General features: G+C 40.1%; 2 protein-coding genes across 2 annotated transcripts; both read left to right on the forward strand.

Moving 5' to 3' along the window:
• The first annotated feature begins 1,197 nt into the window (after nt 1-1,197).
• On the forward strand, nt 1,198-2,261 carry LOC144463887 (uncharacterized). Its single transcript, XM_078169651.1, has 4 exons — nt 1,198-1,361; nt 1,461-1,514; nt 1,686-1,790; nt 1,995-2,261. Exons 1-4 carry the CDS (start codon nt 1,233-1,235, stop codon nt 2,106-2,108), a joined length of 402 nt encoding a protein of 133 aa, XP_078025777.1. The 5' UTR covers nt 1,198-1,232; the 3' UTR covers nt 2,109-2,261.
• Nucleotides 2,262-10,885: 8,624 nt separating this feature from the next.
• LOC144463794 (uncharacterized) lies at nt 10,886-11,995 on the forward strand. The gene is made up of 4 exons (XM_078169273.1): nt 10,886-11,128; nt 11,220-11,273; nt 11,445-11,549; nt 11,729-11,995. The coding sequence occupies exons 1-4, from the start codon at nt 11,000-11,002 to the stop codon at nt 11,840-11,842; spliced, it is 402 nt and encodes a 133-aa protein (XP_078025399.1). The 5' UTR covers nt 10,886-10,999; the 3' UTR covers nt 11,843-11,995.
• Nucleotides 11,996-12,112: the final 117 nt, after the last annotated feature.

The raw sequence follows: 12,112 nt of genomic DNA on the forward strand, positions 1-12,112 counted from the left end.
GCAGATTTCAGGGGGGATGAAGGGGACACATCCCCCTCGATATTTAGAACATGTGCATTTGTCCCCCCCAATAGATACATAAAGGTGGCAGAGAACTTTTATTTCAACAAAACAGACATTTACGCCATAAACTAATGCAGAAAATATTCAAGTTGGTGCATGAAAATACACCAGTATAAAGGAAATTAAGTGTCTGACGCTTGAAATTTTCAGGCGGAGGACCCCCAAACAACCAAACCACCATTTCATCATTTCAAGACTGGGTCATTCTCAAGCAAGGATGGCACAAGGTTCATCACTTTGTGAAAAAAATGTGTGGGCAAAGAGTCCAACAGTTTAAGAACAACATTTCTCAGAATTGCAAAGAATTCTGGGATTTCACCATCTACAATCCTTAATAGAGATAATCCAGAGAAATCTCTGCAGGTAAGAGGCAAGACTAAAAACCAACACTGAATAGTCGTGACTTACCACCCAGTGTAAAAAAAGAAACTGAAGCTGACAGGAATTGTCTCTGTCAGTCACATTTTCCTCTCGCTGATGTGTGTGTGGGGCAAAGCTAAAAATTGACTCAAAATATTTCCCATGTGCCCACTCAACGCAAACATTTTGACATGTCATAACACAAAAAGCACAGGTGTTTTCTAATGATATTAATGATAATGGCTGCCTGCTGGTTCACTGTCACACACTTTAATAAAAGCAGGTCACTGTTCATTGCATCACTTCCACCTGGGCTTCTCTGTTGCAACAAGCCAAAATGTGCAAGGTAAAAAGTCATTAAACATCTACACTTCACAGCAGGTTCTTAAGTTCAGCTCAAAGGGAACAGCCTTTGTAGAAAAATACATTTAATAAAATTTGAATGTGACTGTTGAGATGATGGAAATCTCATTTTCTATCCGTATACATGAAGACAGCCTTCAGATGTATGAGATCAACACAAGGTGATGACCAGTAATTCTTGGTGGGAGCTTTACTGATAAGGAATTAGCCACTAATTGCTTAGTAATAACACCACGCACCTAGTGGAAACATCTGATAGTAAGACAGATACATGTCACACTTTGGTCCTTATTTGGTGTTTTCCTCTTCTGACGTGTCTGTATACTGTGGTCTCGGGGTGTCAGAGTGTCAGCATGAGGACAATATATAAGTAGCAACAGTAGTAAGAGTGAGTATTCAGCTTTCCTGCTCAACCTGACACGGCTAGCTCAGTTTCTTCTAAAGACATGAAGACCATTCAGTGTTTGACAGTGGTGGTGATGATGACTGTGATGGTCTACACAGCATCTTTACCTAAAGATAAGCTGCTGAAAGACATTCATGATGCGGCACTAAATATGTTAACTTTGAATAAGGTAAGAAAACTACAAAACTAAATGTGGTTTGTTTGTTTGTTTGTTTGTTTGTTTGACAATATACTGACTTATACTGTATATCTTATTTTGTCACTGCAGACACTGGATTTGTTTGTCAAACAGATAGGACCAGATGGTGGCCCAACATGTGTGGTATGTTGGAAATCTATTCTGATAATTGTTAATATTGTACACACGTCTCACGTAGTAGATGTGACTTTGCATTAAACTTGTGATGATGACGTTTAGCTGATTTCTTTAGACTGATTCAGTACTAACTCCAGCGTGTTAAATCCCATTACTAACGTGCCTTTCTCTTCACAGCACAACTTCTTCTGTTTGGCTGAGAAGTCTCTGGAGACCGCCACAAAGGAACACCACTTGCATGGAGAAAGACTCATCCGCCTGTTGAAAAGCTTCAACAACGAGGTAAAGAGGATTTCAGTGTGATTGAACATGCTTTATAGTCCTGAACTAAAATTCATGAGTAACATTTCAAATGGTTTACAGTGACTCTGAAAGGCATCTGTTCCTGCGATGAATGTGCTCTTTTAAGTCAAACATGTTCTCTATCACTTTAGCTCAAGATCTTTGTGTGCTTAAAACCAAAACTGTCATATGGTATTATTTCAGACTGGGATTACCCATTGTCAGCTGAACACAACCAATGAGCATAAGTTTAAGGAATTTCTGAAAGACGTCATGAAATGTGTGGACCAGTGGAGGATCATCCACAACCATCAGTGAAATGACATCAATGAGTTGGAATAATCGTATGTGTTATTTAACGCCTGTAATATTCATAACTTAACTTCTATTTATTGTAAAACATATTTATTTTCCTACACATCTTATTTTTATAGTATCTGTATTTGTACACCAATAAATTATGACACAGTGGTTTGTTGTTGCAGTCAACATTTTTCACAGTGTGCATGTTCATAATGTTTAAGGTATCATTCTTATTAATTATTATAAGTTAAACTGTGCAGTCAACCAGTAACAGCTGTTTCACACAAGACTTTTGAACATGAGGCCACTTTTTAAGACACCAATTATTTACTGGGTTTACACATTCTCCAACAGCAGGTAACGCAATCAAAAATAACACGTTTATGGCTGTTACATGCCATCATGATCTTTCTTTTTAAAGCTCCAATTTAAAAAAAAGGAAACAGAGAAAGAGCAAGAAGAATGTGAGATAAAACGTGTAAAGCGCTTTTCTGTCTGCTGCTGTGCAGCTGGAAAACCACACGCCGACGCAGTATGTAAGAATGCTCTGAATGGAGCATTTGTAGAAGGATACAAGCAGGTTCTGATTGAGAGTCTCTGCTGTGCCTTTTTGATGGTGGCTCTGGTGTTGGTGCTCCAGGTCAGGTTGTCCTTGATGTACACGCCCAGGTACCGGATGTTGGGGACCCTCTCCACACACTCCCCGCCAATGAACAGGGGCTGGATGTGTGTTGTCTTCCTCCTGAAGTCTATCACGATTTCTTTTGTCTTGTTAGTGTTGAAGATTAGGTTGTTTTCTTTGCACCATACAGACAGCTGCTCCAACTCATCCTGGTATGCAGACTCGTCCCCTCCTGAAATGAGTCCCACCACGGCGGTATCGTCAGCAAACTTTATAATGCTGTTGCTGGGGTGTATGGCAGTACAGTCGTGTGTGTAGAGTGTCTATAATAAGGGGCTCAGCACACAGCCCTGAGGGGAGCCGGTGCTGAGTCTGATGGCTGGGGAGACATGGGGTCCCATTCTCACCCTCTGGGGGCAGTCTGTCAAAAAGTCTTTGATCCAGCGGCAGACAGGGTCAGATATTCCCAGATCACACAGTTTCGACACCAGTCTGTTGGGCAAAATTGTATTAAACGCCGAACTGAAGTCCACAAAGAGCAGCCGCGTTTAGTTCCCCTGTTGCTCCAGGTGGGACAGAGCAGCGTGGAGGGCTGTCGTTATGGCGTCCTCTGTGGACCAGTTGGCCTTGTAGGCGTAAACAAATGCCACCAGATGTCAGGAGCTACATTTGACGTACCGTAAGCAAACATGCAAGTCACTGAATCCTCCACAACAAGTTCCTGCAAATGTTTCATAATAAAAGTCCGTTCATAGAAATGAAGGGATTCTTTCCACTGAAATTATCATGGGTTTTTCATTTTAATCAGCACACTACAACTGTTGTCATACCATTGTCCATGGCAGCAGATCGCTCTGTGTGTCTATGGGTCAAAGTGATGGCTGTGATGGGAGAAGTCGTCAACGACATAAAGAAAATCAAACATGATAGACTTTCTGTGGGAACGTCGTGAGGCGTCCCAGATACAGCATCGGTTGTTGTCTACTATGTCACACTACAGATGAAACCATGGATTACCACAAAAGACATCATTCAGGTTCCAAGCCCACACTTTACTACACTATGATAATAAGTTTGAAGGTAAAAACTGAGTCTGCACATTTGCAACACACCAGCTACAGCTGTATGGTTGCCTTGGATACGAGACAGTAGGTAGTGGTGGATGGTTACAGTTTATTGTGATGACATATCTGGTGGACCTTTGCCAACACAATAAATTTGTGCTGTGGCTTATGTTGTCTGTCACAGTTTTTCCTCTAGATAATACATTTTGTGGGCTGCTGTGGCCCCAGTGAAACCAGTGACCACAGATGGAAATGCATGGAAATTTGGATACATTTTTAAGTACCGTGTTCGTGCTATTAGCTACACCGATAGAGCAACTGAGTATCTGCTGAAACACTACTTCACTCTGATAGAAAGATTTTCCCCCACTTGCACAAACCACACTAAAGTAGCCCTATCATAAAATCAGTATGTCATAGAGTAGGTTCATATTATGTATAACACTTATTAAGAAATGCTGTGACATATGGTAAGATATTTTTTATTTGTAATTTTATTTTATGTACTTTGAATTTTTTTTAAACAATTTGTCTCTTGTTTCGAATTACCACATTATATCATTCAATCAAAACTACCTATGTTTAAACTAGGCATGGCTAAGAATATTTTATGTCAGTCTATAGGTTTATTTTGCAGTCTAGTCATACATCTATCCCCTGACTTGTTCTGTATATTTTCCTGTGTTCAACTTTTTTTTTCTTTTTTTTTTTTTAAAGTGTAGCGTAGGGAGTTTAGGGCAGTGGGCATCCTTGAAGTTGCATTACTGCCTCCTTCTGGCTGTAATCGTCCTTTCTATTCTATGCTATTACAGCCTTGTGATTAGTCTAGTTGCTTTTTTAGATACAAATAACACTTTAGAGAAGTATCAGTCTGGTTTTAGGATGAACCACAGTACCGAGACAGCCCTTTTAAAGATTTTAGACGACATCAGGTGCAATTTCATCTCTTTCTCTGGTTCATCTCTTACCTCACTGATCGACACTTCTTTGTAAGTATGGATACATGTTCCTCAGGAACCCATGAGATAAAGTGTGGGGTCCCCCAGGGGTCAATTTTAGGTCCAACTCTTTTTAATCTCTACATGCTTCCCCTGGGGGACGTCATCAGGAGGCACAGCATCAGCTTTCATAGTTATGCTGATGATACACAACTGTACATCGCCGTGTCTCCTGATGACACAGGGCCAATTGATGCCCTTTTAAACTGCATTTTAGGCATAAAGTCATGGATGGCAGCGAATTTCCTGCAGCTCAACCATGACAAAACAGAGGTTTTAGTCCTTGGACCTGAAGGCCAGAGAGAAAAACTTTTACCAAAACTACAGGATTTTAAACCAACACAATCTGTAAAAAATCTGGATGTGATTTTTGACTCTGAGCTCTGTTTTATTTCACATATTAAAAACATAACAAAGGCAGGTTTCTACCACCTTAAGAATATAGCCAGAGTCCGTCCGTTTCTCTCTCAGGCCAGCACGGAGGTGTTGATGTACCTTAGATTATTGTATTGTAATGCCCTGCTCTCTGGTCTTCCCAAATAGAGTATCTCAAATCTACAATTATTATAGAATTCAGCTGCACGAGTGCTGACAAGGACCAGAGGGCGGGAGCACATTACACCAGTTTTAAAATCGCTGCATTGGCTCCCCGTGCGCTTCAGGATCGATTTTAAGGTTCTTTTATTAGTAGTTTTTAAATGTCTTAACGGTTTTGGGCTTTCTTATTTATCTGACCTGCTTTTACCATATCAACCCTTGTGGACCCTGAGGTCCTCCGGCACAGGCCTTTTAACCATACCACAAGTTAGAACTAAAACACAGGGGGAGGCGGCATTTAGTTATTATGGCCCCCGATTGTGGAACAGCCTGCTGGAGAACATCAGGGCTGCAGAGACTGCTGATGTTTTTAAAAAGAGGCTCAAGACTCATCTTTTTAATCAGGTTTTTAAAGGGCCAGTGTGTAATATTTGGCATGGTTTATTGTCAATCTGAATCTGAATATTCTACCCATTAATATGTTTATACAAGTGTATGATCGCTATAAAATAAAATTCGGTTGGTTTTCGTAGCCTTATAATTATGCTTTTATATATATATATATAGCAAGGGCCTTGCTTTAGAGAGGTCGCCATCTTGCGCCGCCATGTATGTACGGCAGACCGAGCGGACAATCCAGCCAGCCAGAGAACGCGTTTCGCGTGTATAAATAAACCAACGAAGACAGTGGAAGGAAGGAAGAAGGCAGAGGAAACAGCAGAGAGTGTTAGTAGTTCGTCGATAGAGAGTAATGAAAAGTTTTTTTAGTTATAAAGTTTGTGAATGGACCACACTTACCACGCAACAGGAGAGAATGAACCCGAACCGTCATCTGCGAGGAAAAGAAGACGCAACTTCACTCCTTGTGATGCACTCTCTGCGGCGCTTTTCCTCCTGATGATATATCTCCCCAACGATGGTAGCGGTAGCACCAAATCCCATTCTGTGCATTCAGCCTCTCTTCTTGCCCGCTCAGCATCAAACACATAGAGTTCCTCATCTGTATGCTCCGGCTCAAACAGGTAAGGCTCTGGGTCTGTGTCCGCTACAAGAAACTCTTCAAAATCGCATTCAAAGTCGTCCATTGCAGCTACTATAGTCCGGAGATATTGCTAGGCTAAATAAACAGCTGAGCTCTGTTTACAGGCTACGCTGTCAGTCAGTGTGCGGGCTGGAGGTTGGCGGAGCAGAGAGGGGAGGGGGTCCCCACTCAGCATGGTAAACCAGTATGTGTGTAAAGTTATGAAGTGTGTCTGTTACGCTAGAAGGGACGGAGTCTTTTACCCCCTGGAGTGTTACCAGAGTTTTTGGAGTGCTCAAATAAACTGGCCTTTTTCCCGAACGCTCCTCTGGTCTCCTGCTCGTGAGTGATTCATTACAATATCGTAACATGGCTTAGATTTCTAAATAAACATACACCTCGTCGCTAGATAGACCTACTCCTGAAAAACTCGTGAGCAAGGCTTTTTGTCCCTACGAGGCCACCGTCATTTACCCAATGGGAGGGGTGAGCGAGTGAGCCCTGCAATCTAGAATTTGACCACTGATGTCACTGTTTTCAACCCATTTTACACACTGGCCCTTTAACTGATCTCTTTATCTATTTTAAATTCCTTTTGTCAGGCTTTTAACGGATTTATCGATTTGTTTTTTGCTTCTTCTTTTTTTAAATGCTCTTACCCTTCCTCTTTTTACATTCTTATCTCATTTAATCTTTATCTTTTGTTATTTTAGTTATAGGTTTTAGTTTTGATGCATTTTATGTCTCTGTTTAGATCATTCTTACCTAGCTATTAACTTAATTTTATGAGCTAAATAGCTTTTTGTTTATTTGGTTCATTTTATACCTTTTATCCTATCCTACTGTTTTAGTCCCTCAGTTTTTAGCTCCAGTGTTTCCTCATGGGGGCCTACCACACTAAGAGTTGTTCCTGGTCTACCGATGGGGGTGCCGTCCCGTGGACAGATCTGACCTGGGTGGCTGAAGGGCACTGCACCTCAGTGTGGAGCCTCATGTCTGACCGGGTCGGGGTGATCTCTACGGCGGCGCTCCCTATGGCCGTGGACCGTGGGCCCTCTCAGTGTGGACGGCCCCCAGAGGTGGCTTTTTCCTTGCCTCAGGTCTCGGTGCTCGGCCATGTCTCTCGAGTGATAGCTAGTGTGTGTGTGTGTGGGTGTGTGTGTGCGTATGTGTATGCTTATGTATCTCTATGTGGGGTGGGAGGGTTGGGTTTTCTCTTTTCTTTTTTGTTTTCTGTTTTGGTTCTTTGTTGTTTTTAACCTCTGTGAGGCACTTTGTGTTACTGTCGTATGAAAAGTGCCATATAAATAAAGTTGATTTCATTTGATTTGACTTTGATTTCAAAAACCTAAATATCCTCTCTCCACCATGTCCCCATGCTCAAGCACTTCTTTAATCTCAGCCTCAACTCGTCCAAGCCTATGTAGCATGGACGTATAAGAGACAGTTTGTCTTTCCTCTAATTAATCTAATCACAATTACTTGCTCTTTTCTTTTGGATCCTCCTACTTTAATCTGTACTTGTCCTCATTTTGTCACACTATTCTAATACAGCTGCCACTGTTTGATTATTTTCTTCCAAACTATGCTTTGCTGCAGTCTGTATTTCCAGTGTATTCATTTGTGGATACAGTGAAAGGCATGTGCGTTATCCTATCCTTATCCAACATAATGTAGCAATATTAATAGATAGATAAACAACAACAACATCACAAAACACAGTAATAAGTTGTGGAAGAAGTATTAATTAATGGAAGTACCAACACAATGATATAATGAAAATACATGGTTACACACACACACACACACACACACACACACACACACGTATAAATATATACCATATACCCTCAATGTCTCTAAATACATATATCACATATTTATATTTGCAGAATTCGAGCAACCACAGACGTTGGCACATATGAATTGCATTTTCTCTCTTATCATTATCATCAATATCATTACATCATTACATTTGTTTGAGTGTTTTCCCTTACCTTATCTTAAATGGTGGAAACGTTGAGATCATTAAAGTTTTAGTTGTTGCGTAGTAAAGTTGCCCACTGTGCAAAGATATGAACTCAAGTTCAGCTAAAACTTCCCGTTAGTTTTTTATTCTGGAATTTTGTTAACCATAGTGTTCCAGCTGAGCTCCTGACTTTGTCTGTTTGATCAGACAATTGACCAAATATGTTACTAGCTCTATTAAGTACTCCTCCACTGGTCTGTCTTTGAAATTATCGGCATATGTGCAGATTTCAGGGGGGATGAAGGGGACACATCCCCCTCGATATTTAGAACATGTGCATTTGTCCCCCCCAATAGATACATAAAGGTAGCAGAGAACTTTTATTTCAATAAAACAGACATTTACGCCATAAACTAATGCAGAAAATATTCAAGTTGGTGCATGAAAATACACCAGTATAAAGGAAATTAAGTGTCTGACGCTTGAAATTTTCTGGCGGAGGACCCCCAAACAACCAAACCACCATTTCATCATTTCAAGACTGGGTCATTCTCAAGCAAGGATGGCACAAGGTTCATCACTTTGTGAAAAAAATGTGTGGGCAAAGAGTCCAACAGTTTAAGAACAACATTTCTCAGAACAGAATTGCAAAGAATTTTGGGATTTCACCATCTACAATCCTTAATAGAGAGAATCCAGAGAAATCTCTGCAGGTAAGTGGCAAGACTAAAAACCAACATTGAATGCTTGTGACCTTTGACTCCTCAGGCAGCACTGAATAAAAACAGACATGATTGTGTCAAGGATTTTATTACATGGGCTCAGAAACACTTTGGAAAACCCCTGTCGGGAAAAGCAGTTTGTAAAGACAAAGTTTAGATTCTACTATGCAAAGTGAGAGTCATGTATCAACAACATCCAAACACAGCTGACTTCTTGGGGCCCGAGCTCACCTGAGATGGACCGACACTAAGTGGAGAAGTGTGCTGTGGTCTGACAAATCCATTGTGGATGTTGTGTCCTCCAGGCTAAAGAGGAAAAGGACCATCCAGATTGTTACCAGCTCTAAGTTCAAAATGCCCATAGCATTATGGGTAATGCTGAAAGCTGAAAGGTACATATGCTGCCATCCAGACAACATCATTTTCAGGGACATCCCTGCTCATTCCAGCAACACAACGCCAAGCCACATTCTGCACGTGTTACAGTTAAAGAGTCTGGGTGCTATACTGTCCAGTCTGCAGTCCAGAACTGTCTCCCATTATAATGTGTGGGCCATTATGAAGCACAAAATGCAATAATAGAGATCTAGGACTGTTGAGCAACTGAAGTTATATCAAGCAAGAATAGGAAAAAATTCCCCTCGTAAAACTTCATCAATTAGTGTCCTCAGTTCCCATACGCTTACTGAGTGTTGTTTAAAGAAAAGGTGATGTCCCACGGTGGTAAACATGCCCCTGTCCTAACTTTTTTGGAGCATTTTGCAGGCATCAAATTCAGAATGAGTGTAGTTTTACAAAAAAAATAAAAAAAATCTTAGTTTGAACATTAAAGATCTTGTCTTTGTATAGCTCAAAAAAGATTTACAAATCATTTCATTCTGGGGTTTTTTTAACGTTTTATACAATAAAACATTTAATAAAATACATTTAAAAATGTTTTCAGTCTATTGTTTTTACTTGTACTGTAGTATTCATGTATTCTGACTGCGCTTTACTGTCTGTTTTTACAGTGTGTTGCCAGAATGCCAAAAGCAGTTTTCTTATCTTATCTTGTCTTATCTAAATTATTCTAAGTAATAGAATTTTGACTTTTTTTCCCCCCATACTAATATTTCACTTGTTGTGTTTTTTTTTAATAATAACATAATTCATTTGCATTTTAAGAATGACAGACGAGTGGATGTTTGACTAAAGCAGCTGTTTTAGTTAAACATCTGGCTGGTCACTTACCACCCAGTGTAAAAAGGAAACTGAAGATGACAGGAATTGTCTCTGTCAGTCACATTTTTCTCTCGCTGATCTGTGTGTGGGGCAAAGCTATTTACCATGTGCCCACTCAACGCAAACATTTTGACATGTCATAACACAAAAAGCACAGGTGTTTTCTAATGATATTAATGATAATGGCTGCCTGCTGGTTCACTGTCACACACTTTAATAAAAGCAGGTCACTGTTCATTGCATCACTTCCACCTGGGCTTCTCTGTTGCAACAAGCCAAAATGTGCAAGGTAAAAAGTCATTAAACATCTACACTCCACAGCAGGTTGTTAAGTTCAGCTCAAAGGGAACAGCCTTTGTAGAAAAATACATTTAATAAAATTTGAATGTGACTGTTGAGATGATAGAAATCTCATTTTCTATCCGTACACATGAAGACAACCTTCAGATGTATGAGATCAACACAAGGTGATGACCAGTAATTCTTGGTGGGAGCTTTACTGATAAGGAATTAGCCACTAATTGCTTTGTAATAACACCACGCACCTAGTGGAAACATCTGATAGTAAGACAGATACATGTCACACTTTGGTCCTTATTTGGTGTTTTCCTCTTCTGACGTGTCTGTATACTGTGGTCTCGGGGTGTCAGAGTGTCAGCATGAGGACAATATATAAGTAGCAACAGTAGTAAGAGTGAGTATTCAGCTTTCCTGCTCAACCTGACACGGCTAGCTCAGTTTCTTCTAAAGACATGAAGACCATTCAGTGTTTGACAGTGGTGGTGATGATGACTGTGATGGTCTACACAGCATCTTTACCTAAAGATGAGCTGCTGAAAGACATTCATGATGCGGCACTAAATATGTCCAAAATTAATACGGTAAGAAAACTACAAAACTAAATGTGGTTTGTTTGTTTGTTTGTTTGACAATATACTGACTTATACTGTATATCTTATTTTGTCACTGCAGACACTGGATTTGTATGTCACAAAGATAGGACCAGACGGTGGCCCAACATGTGTGGTATGTTGGAAATCTATTCTGATAATTGTTAATATTGTACACACGTCTCACGTAGTAGACGTGACTTTGCATTAAACTTGCGATGATGACGTTTAGCTGATTTCTTTAGACTGATTCAGTACTAACTCCAGCGTGTTAAATCCCATTACTAATGTGCCTTTCTCTTCACAGCGCAACTTCTTCTGTTTGGCTGAGAAGTCTCTGGAGACCGCCACAAAGGAACACCACTTGCATGGAGAAAGACTCATCCGCCTGTTGAAAAGGTTCAACAACGAGGTAAAGAGGATTTCAGTGTGATTGAACATGCTTTAAAGTCCTGAACTAAAATTCATGAGTAACATTTCAAATGGTTTACAGTGACTCTGAAAGGCATCTGTTCCTGCGATGTTCTCTATCACTTTAGCTCAAGATCTTTGTGTGCTTAAAACTAAAACTGTCATATGGTATTATTTCAGACTGGGATTACCCATTGTCAGCTGAACACAACCAATGAGCACAAACTTAAGAAATTTCTGGAAAACATCATGATGTGTGTGCACCGCTGGAAGATCATCCACAACCATCAGTGAAATGACATCAATGAGTTGGAATAATCGTATGTGTTATTTAACGCCTGTAATATCCATAACTTAACTTCTATTTATTGTAAAACATATTTATTTTCCTACACATCTTATTTTTATAGTATCTGTATTTGTACACCAATAAATTATGACACAGTGGTTTGTTGTTGCAGTCAACATTTTTCACAGCGTGCATGTTCATAATGTTTAAGGTATCATTCTTATTATTCAAGTTAAACTGTGCAGTCAACCAGTAACAGCTGTTTCACACAAGAC

This window comes from Epinephelus lanceolatus, chromosome 7 (assembly GCF_041903045.1).
Source record: "Epinephelus lanceolatus isolate andai-2023 chromosome 7, ASM4190304v1, whole genome shotgun sequence".
Lineage (NCBI taxonomy): Eukaryota > Metazoa > Chordata > Actinopteri > Perciformes > Serranidae > Epinephelus > Epinephelus lanceolatus.